At 45.4% G+C, this 19,069-nt stretch overlaps 1 protein-coding gene across 9 annotated transcripts in view; it reads left to right on the forward strand.

Moving 5' to 3' along the window:
* Positions 1 to 19,069, forward strand: part of LOC140389850 (RNA-binding motif, single-stranded-interacting protein 1-like) — a 433,449-nt gene that overhangs the window by 216,725 nt on the left and 197,655 nt on the right. For all 9 annotated transcript variants that reach the window (XM_072474452.1, XM_072474427.1, XM_072474477.1 and 6 more), the window contains exon 3: positions 17,442 to 17,500. In XM_072474452.1, coding sequence (XP_072330553.1) covers positions 17,442 to 17,500 — 59 coding nt within the window. The remainder of the gene's footprint in view (positions 1 to 17,441; positions 17,501 to 19,069) is intronic.

The following is a 19,069-nucleotide window of genomic DNA, read 5'->3' on the forward strand; positions in this document are numbered from 1 at the left end:
TGCAACAGTGGCTTGCTGTATTTTGTTGGTCGATCTCATGGTGAAAATCAGTTTTCCTCATTTATCGATTGTGTAATTGGCTGCAAAATTGTAAAATTCATTCCTCCAATCTTTGTAATCAGTAATGTCAGGATATTGCAAGAAAGGATTCAGAAAATCGAAAAGAAAATGGAAAAATTCAGATAGTGGTAGCATATTTGGGGTAGTTGCAACTGCGAAGTTAAAAATGGCAAACAATTCAACTGCCTTGGAAACTGGGTTTGCCACAGCATAAATCTGTCCCTAATCTGACAGTAATTTAGCAGCATTCTTGCGTGTAGTGGCTGCATAGTTGCTAACTCTGCTTTGAAGAATTCCTGGAGATACGATCACGTAACATTTGACCATCTGACATTCAATCATGTGACCTCGCATGATATTTGATCACATGATATTTTTCCAGTTTTCTAGTGATGCTGCAGATATGAATATCACCAAGGCTGAACAAAATATTTTGCTTTTTGTTCCGCAATTAAATGCATAACACAATTTATGAATCAAAGAATGGAAGATATTTGAAAAAAGAGACATAGTGTTGACACTTTTTGTCTTGAATTCTTCAGGACAGACGCAAGAATGCTAAATGTCAAAGGGAACAACAACTTTTGCTGCATGAGAAAAGGGTATTGATTGGTTTGCAAGTGAGCTCTGTTTGGTCAAGACATTGCCATGGGCAATCCGCGCTTGTGCCTGGACCGATAATGCATCTTTTGTCTGGTGTCCTGTTCAAACAAGCAATTTTTATTCGAGAACATGAAAGGAGAAGCCTCACTCTGACATGTGATCACAGCGTTCTGCCAGTACAATGTTTAATCAGTCAATTTATACTGTTGCAAAAAGTTCACTTGACCTTAATTCGATATTTAGTCTTTAATTAGATATTTTCACTTGATTCTCCGCTTCTACCCATGATCTCGTCTCCTCTTGATTAAATCTTTTCATATGATTCTCTGTCTCACAGACATACAAGGACATGCTCTTTTCAAGTTTTAACAGCATTTAGTTTAAATCAAGCGTCCTATAATCCCGCTTAAAGACTCCCCTTTTGGCCCTTGGCCAGTGTCTGGCCCAAGTCATTACCCTAGAATCCTCCTCTGCCTGTCGAACAATCTGGGGATCCTACTGGTCTCAATTTTGCGTTCTTACCTATGTCCTAGTGACTCGGCTCAGTCTGCAATTGCGACTATGTATTATGCTAAGTGAACGTTGTAATAACTATAACTTGAGTAAAACATCTGCTCAAGCTAAATTATAACCTTCTGATGATCTCTGCATAGGTTAAACTAAGATCCAAACTTGTCCTCACCTGTAGATGCTCCCTTATTCCAAAGATTCTCATTATGTACCTTTCAGGACATTGGTCAATGTAATGTTTCGATGTCTCTTTGGTTTGCACATAGAGGCAAGCCACATATAACATTATTACCAACTGGGCAACTACCAAAATCTGGGAGATAATCCAGATTCATGGGTGGATCTGCACGTTGAGGCCCCAGTTCCAGATGTCTCCCACCAGGTGACTTTGCAATCTGCTCTATGTTTTTATCTATGTCTTTGCTCTTCTGCTGCAGAGTACATTATGTTTCATGCACCCTTTCATGTACCTCCTGTATTACAGTACAGTGTTCAGGTAGTAAGGGTATTGGGTCGAAGAACTGGTGAATATATTATGTCAGTCTATGTTTTATGTCTTCCTCAACCTGCATATAAACCATCTCCCACTTGTGGATGCCTATCAGTTCAATCCTTCCCACCCGGGCTGATAACTGGGGGATGCAAACATGCAGCTTGGATGGTCAATGGACATAGATGATTCCTGTGGAAGTACTCCTGTAGTGATGTGTTAATACAATATCTCCCTTTGCTACACATGTTGGTTCCATCTTGGCAGAGATAGCTTCCATTGTACAGTTAGCCATTGTCTTAAATCCACACCTGGCCTCTTCCATCCTGCATATTGGGTGTTGTCATGCTACTGTGGACTACCCACACTGCACCCATCTAAAGGGGTACTTTCATACTTCGCCCTTTCTTTATTGTGTATGCTGATGACTCTTAATTACTGCATATTTTCTACTTTATGCAAGGTTCCTCCTGGTGTTAATTCAAGGATTGTGTGGACGATGCTGAGAAGCAATCGGTTCCTCATAACATATTCAATTTTTGTATTAAACCCCTGAGCTGGCAAGTGGTGATGTTTGACCCTGCCTTTCTAGACAGGTTGGTCAACTGTTAGTTTGTAATCCACATTGTGCTTCTCCCTCATGAATTTACCTCAAATTTTCCTTGTTCATGCATCCAAGGCCCATTAAGTATCCTGGGCTGCCTTATGTGAGGCATTATAGCCTTAATTAATTAATTTATTCCTAACTCATGCATGACTTTCCAATACGGTTGCCAAGGCCTGTACTGTCCAGGACATTTCCTGGTGTGTATGGAGTTGTCTGGCCTGGACGTCTTGTTCTTACTCTAACATTTCTTTAAGTTGAGCACTTAATTTACAGACATTATGATCCATGAAGCCAAATCAATTAGATTTACGACCATGGTTCCAGTATTAAATGTTGTAGCAGCTTCATTTACCAGGCTGGGCTTCCTTCATCCCTAACCTCGGGGACGGTGACTTTGCCGTCTTCCAACACTGACCTGGGTTGCTTGTTCCAACCCTTGCTTCAGCAGTGCTGTGCACAATGCCCAAATTTTAGACTGGCACCAAGGGGGTAAGCTGAACTCTGATATGTTCAATACTGTGGGTACCAGCTCATGGTGTACATTGTCGTATAATACCTTTTTGTTTTCTCTTACTCAGACAAATTTGCTTTCTAGACCTGGTTCCTGTTCCAGATAGGGTAGCACAGTTCATCTATCAGGTTCCATAGTAGATTATCCTCCAGTGGGTGGCACGGTAGCACGGTGGTTAGCACTGTTGCTTCACAGTGCCAGGGACTTCCGGGTCTGATTCCCGGCTTGGGTCACTGTCTGTGCGGAGTCTGCATGTTCTCCCTGTGTCTGCGTGGGTTTCCTCCGGGTGCTCTGGTTTCCTCCCACAAGTCCCGAAAGACGTGCTGTTAGGTGAATTGAACATTCTGAATTCTCCCTCTGTGTACCCGAACAGGTGCCAGAATGTGGCGACTTGGGGATTTTCACAGTAACTTCATTGCGATGTTGATGTAAGCCTACTTGTGACACCAGTAAAGATTATTATTATTCCTTTCAGAACCACCTGGTGTATGCAGGTTCCATTATGACCAATAGCTCAATTAATAATATTGTGATCCATGTGTCGGGGCCCATGCTTCATTCTGTAATTAGTTTCTGGGATCTGCTTTGATCCCTGTGGAGTAAACAAGTCCACCATTAAATGTTTTCTTGTGACCAGTGTTTCTATCTTCGCACTATTGTAGGGTGCATTGCACGCTTCTTGCTACCCTGGCTACACGTGCTAATTTGGGGCGAGATTCTCCGACCCCCCGCCGGGTCAGAGAATCGCCGGGAGCTGGCGTGAATCCCGCCCCTGCCGGTTGCCGAATTCTCCGGCACCGGATATTCGGCAGGGGCAGGAATCGCACCGTGCCGGTCGGCCCCCCCCCCCCCCCCCCCCCCCCCCCGGCGATTCTCCGGCCCGGATGGGCCGAAGTCCCGCTGCTGGAATGCCTGTCCCTCCGGCGTGGATTAAACCACCTCTCTTACCAGCGGGACAAGGCGGCGCGGGCGGGCTCCGGGGTCCGGGGGGGGGGTGCGGGGCGATCTGGCCCCGGGGGGTGCCCCCACGGTGGCCTGGCCAGCGATCGGGGCCCACCGATCCGCGGGCGGGCCTGTGCCGTGGGGGCACTCTTTTCCTTCCGCCTTCGCCATGGTCTCCACCATGGCGGAGGCGGAAGAGACCCCCTCCACTGCACATGCGCGGGGATGCTGTGAGCGGCCGCTGACGCTCCCGCGCATGCGCTGCCTGGCAAAGCCAGTTTCGCGCCAGCTGGCGGGGCACCAAAGGCCTTTCCCGCCAGCTGGCGGGGCGGAAATCAGTCCGGCGCGGGCCTAGCCCCTCAAGGTTAGGGCTCGGCCCCTCAAGATGCGGAGGATTCCGCACCTTTGGGATGGCGCGATGCCGGACTGATTTGCGCCGTTTTTGGCGCCGGTCGGCGGACATCGCGCCGATTGCGGAGAATCCCGCCCCAGGTTTCTCCACTAGCACTTTAGTGATTACCTGGCTGTCCACCTCTGGCATATCTAGGTCTCCCTTGTTCTCAGTGGTCCTAATCAGGCCCTCTTTGTCTTGTTGCCTCCTGAGCTGGGTCTGCGATTTGTTTCCTTGCTGAACTGGGATAATGATCTACTGGTGAATAAAGAACAAAGAACAAAGAAAAGTACAGCACAGGATCAGGCCCTTTGGCCCTCCAAGCCTGTGCCGACCATGCTGCCCATCTAAACTAAAATCTTCTGCACTTCCTGGGTCCGTATCCCTCCATTCCCATCCTATTCATGTGTTTGTCAAGATGCCCCTTAAACGTCACTATCGTCCCTGCTTCCACCACCTCCTCCGGCAGTGAGTTCCAAGCTCCCACTACCCTCTGTGTAATAAAACTTGCCTCATACATCTACTCTAAACCTTGTCCCTCGCACCTTCAATCTATGCCCCCTAGTAATTGACCCCTCTACCTTGGGAAAGAGCCTCTGACGATCCACTCTGTCTATGCCCCTCATAATTTTGTAGACCTCTATCAGGTCGCCCCTCAACCGCCGTCGTTCCAGTGAGAACAAATCGAGTTTATTCAACCGCTCTTCATAGCTAATGCCCTCCATACCAGGCAACATCCTGGTAAATCTCTTCTGCACCCTCTCTAAAGCCTCCACATCCTTCTGGTAGTGTGGCGACCAGAATTGAACACTATACTCCAAGTGTGGCCTAACTAAGGTTCTATACAGCTGCAACATGACTTGCCAATTCCTATACTCAATGCCCCGGCCAATGAAGGCAAGCATGCCGTATGCCTTCTTGACTACCTTCTCCACCTGTGTTGCCCCTTTCAGTGACCTGTGAACCTGTACACCTAGATCTCTCTGACTGTCAATACTCTTGAGGGTTCTACCATTCACTGTATATTCCCTACCTGCATTCGACCTTCCAAAATGCATTACCTCACATTTGTCCGGATTAAACTCCGTCTGCAATCTCTCCGCCCAAGTCTCCAAACGATCTAAATCCTGCTGTATCCTCTGACAGTCCTCATCGCTATCCGCAATTCCACCAAACTTTGTGTTGCCTGCAAACTTACTAATCAGACCAGTTACATTTTCCTCTAAATCATTTATATATACTACACACAGCAAAGGTCCCAGCACTGATCCCTGTGGAACAGCACTAGTCACAGCCCTCCAATCAGAAAAGCACCCTTCCATTGCTACTCTCTGCCTTCTATGACCTACCCAGTTCTGTATCCATCTTGCCAGCTCACCCCTGATCCCGTGTGACGTCACCTTTTGCACCAGTCTGCCATGAGGGACCTTGTCAAAGGCCTAACTGAAATCCATATAGACAACATCTACTGCCCTACCTGCATCAATCATCTTTGTGACCTCTTCGAAAAACTCCATTAAGTTAGTGAGACACGACCTCCCCTTCACAAAACCGTACTGCCTCTCGCTAATTCGTCCATTTACTTCCAAATGGGAGTAGATCCTGTCTCGAAGAATTCTCTCCAGTAATTTCCCTACCACTGACGTAAGGCTCACCGGCCTGTAGTTCCCGGGATTATCCTTGCTACCTTTCTTAAACAAAGGAACAACATTGGCTAGTCTCCAGTTCTCTGGGACATCACCTGAAGACAGTGAGGATCCAAAGATTTCTGTCAAGGCCTCACCAACTTCCTCTCTAGCCTCCTTCAGTATTCTGGGATAGATCCCATCAGGCCCTGGGGACTTATCTACCTTAATATTTTTCAAGACGCCCAACACCTCGTCTTTTTGGATCTCAATGTGACCCAGGCTATCTACACACCCTTCTCCAGACTCAACATCCAACTGCACTGTAAATTCTATGTAAATTCCTTTTCTTTGGTGAATACTGATGCAAAGTATTCATTTAGTACCTCGCCCATTTCCTCTGGCTCCACAGATAGATTCCCTTGCCTATCCTTCTGTGGGCCAACCCTTTCCCTGGCTACCCACTTGTTTTTTATGTATGTGTAAAAAGCCTTGGGATTTTCCTTAAGCCTATTTGCCAATGACTTTTTGTGACCCCTTTTAGCTCTCCTGACTCCTTGCTTAAGTTCCTTCCTACTTTCCTTATATTCCACTCAGGCTTCATCTGTTCCCAACCTTCTAGCCCTGATAAATGCCTCCTTTTTCTCTTTGACGAGGGCTACAATATCTCTCGTTATCCAAGGTTCCTGAAATTTGTTGTATTTATCCTTCTTGCGCACAGGAACATGCCGATCCTGAATTCCTTTCAACTGACATTTGAAAGCCTCCCACATGTCAGATGTTGATTTACCCTCAAACATCCGCCCCCAACCTAGGTTCTTCAGTTCCCACCTAATATGGTTATAATTAGCCTTCCCCCAATTTAGCACATTCACCCTCTGACCACTCTTATCCTTGTCCACCAGCACTTTAAAACTTACTGAATTGTGGTCACTGTTCCCGAAATGCTCCCCTACTGAAACTTCTACCACCTGGCCGGGCTCATTCCCCAATACCAGGTCCAGTACAGCCCCTTCCCTAATTGGACTATCTACATATTGTTTTAAGATGCCCTCCTGGATGCTCCTTACAAACTCTGCCCCGTCCAAGCCCCTAGCACTAAATGAGTCCCAGTCAATATTGGGGAAGTTGAAGTCTCCCATCACAACAACCCTGTTGCTTTTAATCCTTTCCAAAATCTGTACCTATCTGCTCCTCTATCTCCCGTTGGCTGTTGGGAGGCCTGTAGTGAACCCCCAACATTGTGACTGCACCCTTCTTATTCCTGATCTCTACCCATATAGCATCGTTGCCCTCTGAGGCGTCCTCCCGTAGTACAGCTGTGATATTCTCCCTAACCAGTAGCGCAACTCCGCCACCCCTTTTACATCCCCCTCCTGAAACATCTAAATCCTGGAACGTTTAGCTGCCAATCCTGTCCTTCCCTCAACCAGGCCTCTGCAATGGCAACAACATCATAGTTCCAAGTAATAATTCAAGCTCTAAGTTCATCTGCCTTACCCGTTATACTTCTTGCATTAAAACATATGCACTTCAGGCCACCAGACCCGCTGTTTTCAGCAACATCTCCCTGTCTGCTCTTCCTCAGAGTCATACTGGCCCTATTCCCTAGTTCTCCCTCAATGTTTTCACCTTCTGACCTATCCCACCCCCCTGCCATACTAGTTTAAACCCTCCAGTGTGACACTAGCAAATCCCGCGGCCAGGATATTTATGCCTCTCCAGTTTAGATGCAACCCGTCCTTCTTATACAGGTCACACCTGCCCCAGAAGAGCTCCCAGTGGTCCAGATAATGCAAACCCTCCCTCCTACACCAGCTGTTTCACCACATGTTTAGCTGCTGTATCTTCCTATTTCTAGTCTCACTGGCACGTTGCACAGGGAGTAATCCCGAGATTACAACCCTAGAGGTCCTGTCTTTTAACTTTCTGCCTTGCTCCGTGAACTCCTGCTGCAGGACATCATGCCCCTTCCTGCCTATGTCATTAGTACCAATATGTACAACGACCTCTGCTTGTTTTCCCTCCCCCTTCAGGATGCCCACTACCCATTCTGAGAGATCCTGGACCCTGGCACCAGGGAGGCAACATACCACCCTGGAGTCTCTTTCACGTCCACAGAAGCGCCTATCTGTGCCCCTGACTAGAGTCCCCAATAACCATTGCTCTTCTGCGCTTTGACCCTCCCTGCTGAACATCAGAGCCAGCCGTGGTGCCACTGCTCTGGCTGCTGCTGTTTTCCCCTGATAGGCTCTTCCCCCCAACAGTATCCAAAGTGGTATACCTGTTCGAGAGGGGGACAACCACAGGGGATTCCTGCACTGATTGCCTGCCCCTTCTGGTGGTCACCCATCTCTCTGCCTGCACTTTGGGTGTGACCATGTCTCTATAACTCCTATCTATGACGCTTTCCGCCACCTGCATGCTCCTAAGTGCATCCAATTGCTGCTCCAACCGAACCACGCAGTCTGTGAGGAGCTGCCATTGGTTACACTTGCTGCAGATGTAGTCGACCGGAACACTGGAAGCGTCACAGATCTGCCACATCTCCCAGTTGGTGCACTGCACCCCGCTGAGTGACATTTAAGTACTAATTAATTAATTTAAAATAAACACTTGAATTATTGTTAGATTGAGTTACAATTAACTATCTGGCCCTGACGCTAGATGATTTTTACTGTAAAATTAAATGCTAAATACCGATCACTGCCCTCAGGTTTAGTTACTCCACTATCTAGTTAATCAATTAAATTTGTTTTGCAATTTTTTTTTTTCAAATTTAACAGATTTCCAACCAGCCAATCAGGTCACAGCTTTACTGTGATGTCACTTCAGTTTTTCCCCCCTACTACCTTTTAACTACCCTTTTCTCCAAATGCATACCTACTATCCGTGTGTACATTGTGATTGTGGTACGAAAGCATGGAACTTAAATATGACTAGAGCTCCGTCCAAAGTTCTGCCAAAGTGTCTTAACTGTCGCATTATAAGTCCAGTAAGAAGTTTTACAACACCAAGTTAAAGTCACTATAAGTCACCCTTGCCCAGTAACATGAATCTTTAAATCTAGTTAATTTCCCTTAGCCTCGTGGCTTGCAGGATATTTTATTAATTATTGGGTGTTTCCAAGCTTGTCAATTTCTTTTTTTTAAAGTTTAGATCACCTGTTATTTCAGACAAAATGTTTGTGTCCAAGTTCCGATTAGCAACATTTGAAATTAAAAATAAATTCCCTCTGTTCTTTTGGAATTGTGGCAGGAGCCAAAAACATCAAATCCTTAATGCAAACATTTCAAAATGAAGTACGCTCCCCCTTTAATCCAAATCATAAAGTCACAAATTAAAACTCCTTGCCGGAGTTTGTTTTTGTCACAGATTCTTCCCCTGGTCTAGTTTTGGTTCTGGACTCGCCAGCAGAGTCCCAAATAAGAATTGACTTTGAATATAATTGCTTTGTCCTCCCTATCCTTTTGTCTCTTCCACCATGCCTTCTGGACTTCTGGGTTTGGGTCCAGGTCCTACCCATCATTTTATATTTTACTGATCAAGTTCTTCTGTTTATCTGCTCGAAAGGAACCATCCCGTCCTTACTATTTACCATATTGCCTATGTATAGTCTGCCTGAGCGTTTCTCACCTGGGGATACCTTTTAAATCATGCGTGGTTCTGACCTTCTATGAGAGTCCATCCTGTGTGGCTCTGACCAGCACGGTCCTGACTCTGTGATTTTCTATCTGACACGTGCTGTAATCACTCGGCACTATGTCTTTGATACCCACTTAAATTACTAGTCCCGTGACTGCTAGGTAGACCTTTCCTAACTATGGGTGATAAAATAAAATGTACTTACCCCCTTGATCAGTCTCCTCACTGCTGTGGTCCCAATGTGGCATATCCCATCCTCATCGCCATATGAAAGGCTTGTCTCAGAACCCAAGAACGCTTTAACAGTCAGATTTCTTGTTCAAACAAATGATCTTTATTCGAGTATATGCAAAAAGAAGCATTACCCTCTCAAGTGAATGTGGGAACTCTGCCAGTACAATGTTTAAGCACTCAGTTTATACTGTGGCAAGAAGTTCAATTGACCAGCTGCCTTGTATTCACTTGACTCTCTGCCGCTACCCCTGATCATGTCTCCTCTTGTATCTTTTCATAAGACTTTCTGTTTCTTCCCCTGGTCTTGTCTCATCTTCATTACATCTTTTAATATGGCTCTGCTTCATGTGATACAAGGACATGCTCTTAAGTTTTAGCAGCCTTTAGTTTCAAGTCAAGTATTACATGATCCCTATATTCCATACGTCAGTTCTCCTTTACAGTGCCAACTTGCTAACGAGTCAGCAACCCTTATTCCACGCAGTAGAAATTGTCTCTTTGAAATTTGGCAATCATGCATCTGTCATGATGAGTGTCCTGTTTCTTTTTTTCAACAATACTCCAATTATGAAAGAATGGAATGATTTAAGTTGAATTACAAATGAATTGTGTGATATTTCTGCAGTATGAAATGCAATGAAAAACACCAAAGTAAATGCCATTGATGCAACAAAAACATAATTGATATGAACAACTTCTGACTGAAGTTTTTGTGCAATTGTATGACTTTTTTTGAAGATGTAGCAAAATAGAAAACATAGTCCATTTCACTGACTCCCACATTCCACAGTGGAAGCTTCACTTTGGGAGGTGAGGTTCTTCAGAAGAAGCACCAAATTGGCATAACTCCTGTAAATAAGACAGACGACAGTATAAAGCATAGGCCATCTTGAACTCGCCCTTCCCCCGTTTGTATTTCACACACACTCTACCTCTCCCAGTCAGTGTTGTGCACTCTTTTCCCATTCCCCAGTTGGTGTTGCGAACGCTCTCCATCCTCTCTCCCCAGTTGGCATTGTATGCGCTCCATCTCCCTCCCCCAGTTGGTGTTGCAAGCTATCACTGCCCTCGTTGGGCTGAGAACTTGTGAAGTACCCAAGTGATCTTTCCCTCCTGCAGTTTGTCTTCCTCTCACAAGCCCTGTTTGTGTTTCTTTTGCTATCACTCCTTTCCCAGTTTGTTTCCCTCCCTTCCTGTTTGTGTCTGCCACTCGCTTCTTTAATTTGTTACTCTCTTACTCTAAACTCTTCCCTCTCCCTCACTACTTCCCTGCCCTGTGTTTTTCTATCTCGCCAAATTGCTCTGTCAAGTCTTGTGGAGTTTCCAGGTGATTTTCATTAGCCCTGACGCCATCATCTTCGCATCTGGCAGTGGAGTATTGGGTTCAAATAGCTGGGAAGCCAGCAAGGCACAAACCATTGGGTTTGGTTGCAAGCCATGATGGTCAGGGTGTTGCAAATGCACCAGCTCTGCGTACAGCGACCATTTCTCCCAGGTTGCCAATTGTTGTATTCATGGATACATCGTCCATCTCCATAGACTCCCATCAAAAATGGAGGGTTATTGACCCTAAATTGCTACATAACAGATGGAATACAAAATGTTACATAACAGTAAGAAATGCTGTTGGGGAAGAGTTTCACTGTCTTATTCAAATTGAGATATCCAGCGAAAGGACATTGCATGCATGAAATGGGGCAGTATCCCACACTGCTAATATTCTGCATCTTGATTATGATGGATGCTCAGTTCCATCATGCTGCACATTCTAAAATAGTTGTAAGTATGTTTTCCTTTATTCCTTAGTTCTGATTTGAAATTTCAATTAAATAATATAAAGTTTGTAGCTGTCATCTCAAAACATTATGCGACAGCTGGAAGATCTGCAGAACATAGTCCAGCTTCTTTGACCAACAGTCAGTTATTTTGAAGAGAATTAATTGCAAGGCTTTTTTGAATATGTTGCCAAGCAGCCACTTGAGTGTCAGTTATGACTTAGTTAGTCACCTCATCTCATAAGTCAGAAGGTTGTGGGCTCATTTGACTCTTAAAAGGCTTGAGCACAAAAATCTAGGCTCCATGCAGTTTTTGAGGGAGTGCAACACTGTCGTATATGCCATTTTTCAATGAGTCATTAAACCGAGTCCTGTGCTCTCTCATGGACGTAAAAGATCATGTGGCACAATTTCAGAGACCTTTTCCCTAGTGGCCTAGCCAATATTTATCCCTGTCAGTATCACTAAAGCGGTTAACCTGGTCATTATCACATTGTGTTTGTGAGAGCTTGCAGTGCATAAATTGGCTGCCACATTTATTACATGATTACAGTAAATTAGTTTCAGAAATATTCAATTGACTGTAAGGTGCTTTGAGATATTCTGAGGTTGTGAAAAATGCTGTATAAATAAATGCAAGCCTCTCTTTGACTATTGCTTTCCTTTTTTCACCACATGGCCCTTTGCACCAGAGGGGTTTACTGCATCTTTGATATACCTTCAATTATCATCTGTAACCAGGGACCCTTTAAGTCATTATAAATAAGTTGTCAAACATTGTAGGTTCTCACTTGTTTTGAACAGAGCTCCATGTCACTGTGCTGATAAAAGACTACATAGAATTCAAAGTGGCTGAACTTCTACCAGAAAGATGTGGAGGCTTTGGATGGGTACAGAAGAGATTTATCTGGATGTTGCCTGATCTGAGGGTATTAGTTATGAGGAGAAACTCATTTGTTTTCACTGGAACAATGGAGGTTGAGGGGAGACCTGATAGAAGTTTACAAAAAAATTTTAAATTAATAATCTTTATTGCACAAGTAGGCTTACATTAACACTGCACTAAATTTACTGTGAAAATCCCCTAGTCGCCACAGTCCGGCGCCTGTTTGGGTACACAGAGGGAGAAATCAGAATGTCCAAATTACCTAATAGCACGTCTTTCGGGACTTGTGGGAGGAAACCGGAGCACTCAGAGGAAACCCACGGAGACACGGGGAGAACATGCAGACTCCGCACAGACAATGACCCAAGCCGGGAATCGAACCTGGGACCCTGGTGCTGTGAAGCCATAGTGCTAACCACTCTGCTACTGTGCTGCCCTATTATGAGTGGCATGGACAAAGTGGACAGTCAGAAGCTTGTTCCAGGGGTGGAAAGTGAATTACTACGGGACATAGGTTTAAGGTGTGAGGGGCAAGTTTTAGAGGAGATGTGCGAGGACGTTTTTACACAGAGGATGGTGGGTGCCTGTAACGTGCTGCTGGGGGATTTGGTGGAAGCAAGTGTGAGAGTGACATTTAAGAGCCTTCTTGACAAATACATGAATAAGAAGAGAATGGAGGGTGATGGACCCCAAAAGTGCAGAAAGTTTTAGTTTAGACGGGCATCATATGATTGGCACAGGCTTGGAGGGCCGAAGGGACTGTACCTGTGCTATACTGTTCTTTGTTCTTTGATAATAAGACTATGGGCGGAATCTCAAGATTTGGCAATGTGTCAGACTCAGATTGGAAACTGGCATGTAACTCTCCAGTTGCACAGACCAGCTTGCTGCCAGTTAGTGAGCCTCTTACAGAGATAAGAAATGAGTAGGCGTGGTTTACACTGTCACTCTAGCAGGGCGAAGCCTCCTAGAGCCAGCAACTGCTCTGCAGAGATTAAGGCTCCACCTTGAAAGGGCACCCCAATCATCACTGCAGCCTAACAGCCCCCAGCCCCCATCACAGAGGTATCTGGGGTTCTCCCCTCACTTCCGACAATCCTCGCCAGCATTTCACCCCCTAGCATTCCATCATGTCAGCGAGATGTGAATATTTAGTGAGGGGGGAATCTTGTGGGGAGGGGCCCACTAATAACATGGAAATTGATGCAAAATATTAAAATGAGATTCACTCCCTTCATTACTTTGCTGGCAAGGGACGGAGTAAATCTGGAAACCCAATCTCTCTCGCACTACCTGATTCTTGTGGGATTTCCTGCTCGTACCGCCAATTCCACAGATGTCTTGTGCAGGCTCAACATCGCCCCCATTGTATCTGAAACAATTCATTTTAGGGTCAGTAAATCAGTTCAAAGTAACAAGGAAAGTTGAGTATGCCCGTCTTAGCTTATCTGTTGCTGGAACCCTCATCCATGCCTTTGTTACCACTAGATTTGACATATTCCAATACTTTTCTGGTGTCATGACACCCTGGGCTAGTACACAGTCAATTCCAGCCTCACTTGATCAGTAGTGAAATGAGATTTTATTTAAAATATCCAAGGTCCTTGGTTGAGCCCAATAAATTGCAGTCACCATGGGCGAAATTCTCCGGTATCGGCGCGATGTCCGCCGACTGGCGCCCAAAATGGCGCAAATCAGTCGGGCATTGCGCCGCCCCAAAGGTGCGGAATGCTCCGCATCTTTGGGAGCCGAGCTCCAACCATAAGGGGCTAGGCCTGCGCCGGACGAATTTCCGCCCCGCCAGGTGGCGGAAAAGGCCTTTGGTGCCCCGCCAGCTGGCGCGGAAATGACATCTCCGGGCGGCGCATGTGCGGGAGCGTCAGCGGCCGCTGACGGCATTCCCGCGCATGCGCAGTGGAGGGAGTCTCTTCCGCCTCCGCCATGGTGGAGACCGTGGCGAAGGCGGAAGGGAAAGAGTGCCCCCATGGCACAGGCCCACCCGCGGATTGGTGGGCCCCGATCACGGGCCAGGCCACCGTGGGAGCACTCCCCGGGGCCAGATCGCCCCGCGCCCCCCCCAGGACCCCGGAGCCCACCCGTGCCGCCTTGTCCCGCCAGTAAGGTAGGTGGTTTAATTTACGCCGGCGGGACAGGCATTTTAGCGGCGGTACTTCGGCCCATCCGGGCCGGAGAATCGCGGGGAGGGGCCCGCCAACCGGCGCGGTGCGATTCCCGCCCCCGCCGAATATCCGGTGGTGGAGAATTCGGCAACCGGCGGGGGCGGGATTCACGCCAGCCCCCGGCGATTCTCCGACCCGGCGGGGGGTCGGAGAATCTCGCCCCATGTTTGTAATTTTGACACAAGTAACCTTTGTACAGTATTAAGAACAACATAGGGATTAAATGGACAGAAAATGTAACTTACTATCTAATACCCCTCTACAAGTCCTCCTTCCTAACTTCCTTCTATCTGTCTGTCTCTCTGTCTGTCTCTCTGTCTGCATCTCTGTCTGTCTGTCTCTCTTTCTGTCTGTCTCTCTGTCTGCCTATCTCTCTGTCTGTCTCTCTGTCTGTCTGTCTCTCTGTCTCTCTGTCTGTCTGTCTCTCTGTCTGTCTGTCTCTCTGTATGTCTGTCTCTCTGTATGTCTGTCTCTCTGTCTGTCTCTCTGCCTCTTTCATTTTGATACTTCTTCCTTCTAGGCTTGAGAAGGTTTTCTCTGACAAGGTGTCTTATCTTCTCTGCAGACTCAGCATCATCAAACAGCAAACGATATACTGCGTACTCACTGCTTTTAGAATAATAAAGCAGTTCTTTTGCTTCAGCAAGCTGGAGAGAGAGCATTCCTTTCACTTCCAAGGTCTAAATGCTTCTGTCCAGTTCTCTCAGAAAGCATCACACAGGAACTAATCATGGACTGTTGTCAGGCAGAACACTGTCCCTGGCCAAGCAATCGATTCAACTCCCTCCAAACCTGGTTCCCAAGATCCACTCAGTGCCAAGGAGTCTGGCTAAATAAAAAACCTGGGAACACAAGTGTCCCGACAATCAGGATGCTTCAACCTTGAACCTTCTGCTTGAAGGTACATTCCGATTATGGGTCCACAGACCAAAATAATAAAATACCGTAAAAGAAACGGGAGCAAAGGAAATAAACAGGAAGGGCTCTTACACTGGTTAGTCTGCCACCTTGCACCCACCCTAAACTTGTGCTCATCCAAACCTCTGCTACTCAAATCTGAACAAACACCCAAGTTCTGAACAGCCATCAGCCTTGCATTCATTGACTCCCAGTCCAACCACATTTTGAGTTTTAAAATTTTCGTCCTTGTATTCAAGTCCCTCCGTGACCTCACCCCTTCCTGTTTCTGTACTCCTTGTGCCTTACAATCCTCCAAGATCTCTGAGCTTATCCAGTTATTACTATTTTATTTGTGGCTTATTTTGCCTCTATTAATTTTGCTTTGCAATAAGTTCAAACTGGGAGTTTCCCTCTTGAGTTATGTTTTCTGTCAGCATGGTTGTTTTTCAACTGCTGACTTCTCTTCATGGCGCCCATGCTGTCTGACATTATTATTCTCTATAGGTACTGTTTCTCTACTTTTCTGATCTGCTGTCATCATCTCCCTCCTCAGAAAACCCATCCTTGACCACATTCTCCTTTCAAATTACCACCACTTTTCCAACTGTCATTTTCCTCTCAAGTCCTTGAGAATATTTTTGCCTCCAAATCCATGCTCATTTTTCTCACAGCTTAGATTACATAGAACATACAGTGCAGAAGGAGGCCATTCGGCCCATCGAGCTCTGTGTTTGACTCTCTTCAATCCGATACCTGCCACAGCACTGCAACAGCTCACATGACTCCAGTGTGATTGTGGTAAACTATCTCTTCTCCTTCTGACACAGTATTTGACACCATTCTACCCCCCCCCCCCCAAAGATCATCTATGGTCTATGGTCTGGGACTATGGTGACTTTACCGTTAATCCTCATCAATACACTACTGTTTGCAACATAATCAAAAGATGTCCATCTGCCGACATCCTGCTTCAACTAACTCTGTGCTCTGCCTTTTTCTTTATTCTTCCATGGGATGTAGGGGTTGTTTTGTTGCCCATCCCTGGCAGTTAAGAGTCAACTGCATTGTTGTGGGTCTGGAGTCACATGTAGGCCAGACCATGTAAGGATGGCAAATTTCCTTCCATTAGTAAACCAGATGGGTTTTTACAACCATCAGTTATGGTTGTCATTGTCGCCTTTCCTGAGACTAGCTTTATATTCCCGATTTCTTCATTGAATTTAAATTCCATCAAATGCTGTGGTGTGATGTGAGCCCAAGTCCCCAGAGCATTAGCTGGACCTCTGGATTATTATCCCAGTGATATTACCAGTATGCCACCATCTCATCCTGATATCTATTTCCTCCAATTAAACATTGGGAAGACAAATCATTAGTTTTTGCCCCCAACACAAATTCCATTCCCTTACCACTGATTCTATGCCTCTCCCCAGCCACCTCTTTGGTTAAACTAAGCTATTTTCAACTTCAGCATCCTAGTTGACCCCGAGTTGAGTATTCAACACCTTATTCTCTTCATAACAGAGATCACTGACTTCCACCTTTTATCAAATTGCCTTTCTTTGCTCCTGCATGAGCTTGGTGTCTATTCTTGTCTGAATACATTGCTGGGTGTAGTATCTTGATGTGTTTTATCATATTAAGGGCATTGTATAAATGTAGTTTGTTGTATAAACATAGATTGTCTCTGCTGCAGAGGCTGGTGAAATTAATGGTGATGCTGATTACCAACATGTTTCTTATTGTGACACAACTTGCATCTTTTTCTGCAGTTGCAGCAAAGTAGTACACCACGAGTACATTCAAATATTGTATGATGGTGTTGGTGAAGGGTGGTGGTAGGGAAAGGATGGGCACAAATAATTATGCCCCATTTAGCTACTCAATTGTATTAGTCTTCTTACTACGAGTACTGGTGGTATTTCAGATCTAAATACTGCAGAATAGTTAAAAGTGGTGTTTATCTACAACAGTGAGAAATAAATCATGACCTCTTGGCAGATTTACAGCCTCTTCAAGGGATTTTATGTGATATGCATCAGTCAATCCTTTTAAGGTGCTTAATTTTCTTTTTTCTTATAGGTATGGCAAAATAGTATCGACAAAGGCCATTCTGGACAAGACAACTAATAAATGCAAAGGTATATTTTTGTTATAGCTGCATTAACCTCTTGGAGACAGTGTCGAATTGTGCTAACCCCTTTCTACCTGTTCAAAAAAATGTATCTCAACATACGTTAATTTATGATATTGTAGCCTTTGTTTTTTGATTTTATATTACTCAATTTGAAGTGTTCAGCTACAAATATTACATTTCTGCCTCTCATGTATTGGTTATTTTCATTTTGTTTACACCCTTTCAGTGGTTATAACAGTTTTAAACAGCTGCAAACTAAAATATGTTTTATCTGGAGAAGTAGGTTATAAAATAATTATCCATCAATCATCTTGGAGGACATTATATTGGCAGTAAGGATTCTGTGGAACATGCCCATTAGAAATTGTTTACACGGTGTATCTTTAAAGTTGCAGAAACGTTTGCTCCTTGTAGACTGTCCAGGGGCTGGAAACAATGGTATCAACCCCGTAGGGAAATATGTAATTTTACCAAAAGACTCGCAAAGACATTTAATTTGCATAGCACCTCCTTTATGAGTGTTAACAGTCTCACAAGCATCCAATATGGTAGGCAGGACGCATGCATGCTTTTCCAGTCAGAAGCAAACCACCTGGATTAGTCTACTTTGGTGGCCTTCTGTGCAAGGCATAAAAATGAATAATTGATTTAAATTGGGCACCTGAATGTTCTAGATTTTGATATTCCCCAGCACTTGACTCTTAATTTGTTGCACCTACCCAGCAGTACCTAAAACTAACCAACTTGGCAGACCCCTTGGCCGGGATTTACCGGCTGTTCATGGTGGTGGGAAATTCCAGTCCCACACCGGCGCACGGGTTTCCCGGCGACGAGGGGTGCAGACAATGAGCAGTTGGTAACGGCAGGACCGGTAGTTCCCGCTGACGGGCTGCCTGCGCCACTGAAAAACATGCGGCGGGGTGATCGGGAAATCCCGCCCCATATTATTTAAAGGCATCATGCGGAACCTACAACTTAGTTGCTGGTTTGTTATGTCAATTTGTCGTTTAGATTCTGGGATTCATTTGGTGTGTGTGTATGACCGAGGACATTTCACAGTTTCTGAAAAGATTGTTTTGATAGTGTTACACTGTGGGCTGCCTGACAATTTCACTGCAGGTATGGATGGTGTCATGGTGCTGCCTTGGGGTCTGGAGGGCACTATACAGCGGCAAAGAAGAAAGCAGGACTATCTAAGAGAGAAGAGAAGGTGGGCACTGCAAGTGGTTATATCTCCATAAGGGAGCACTTGACTTTACTAGGGAGCCATGTATGAGGCACCTTTACTTCACAGGATGCTGTCAGTGAACGTTGAGAAGAGATTTTATGGAAGTGTTCAAAATCATAAGCAACCTGGACAGAAAAGATAGGGAGAAACTTCCCATTGACGTAAGGATTGAGAACTAGAGTAAGCCAACCTAAGGTTTTTGGAAAAAGCACATGACAACGTGATGAAAAGCTCTTTTTATGCAGCGAGTGGTTCGGATCTAGAATGCACTGCCTGAGAAGTTGGGGGAGACAGATTCAATCGAAGCATTCAAAAGAGATTTGGAAAAGCAAATAATTGCAGGGC

This window comes from Scyliorhinus torazame, chromosome 2 (genome assembly GCF_047496885.1).
Source record: "Scyliorhinus torazame isolate Kashiwa2021f chromosome 2, sScyTor2.1, whole genome shotgun sequence".
In the NCBI taxonomy this organism is placed as follows: Eukaryota; Metazoa; Chordata; class Chondrichthyes; order Carcharhiniformes; family Scyliorhinidae; genus Scyliorhinus; species Scyliorhinus torazame.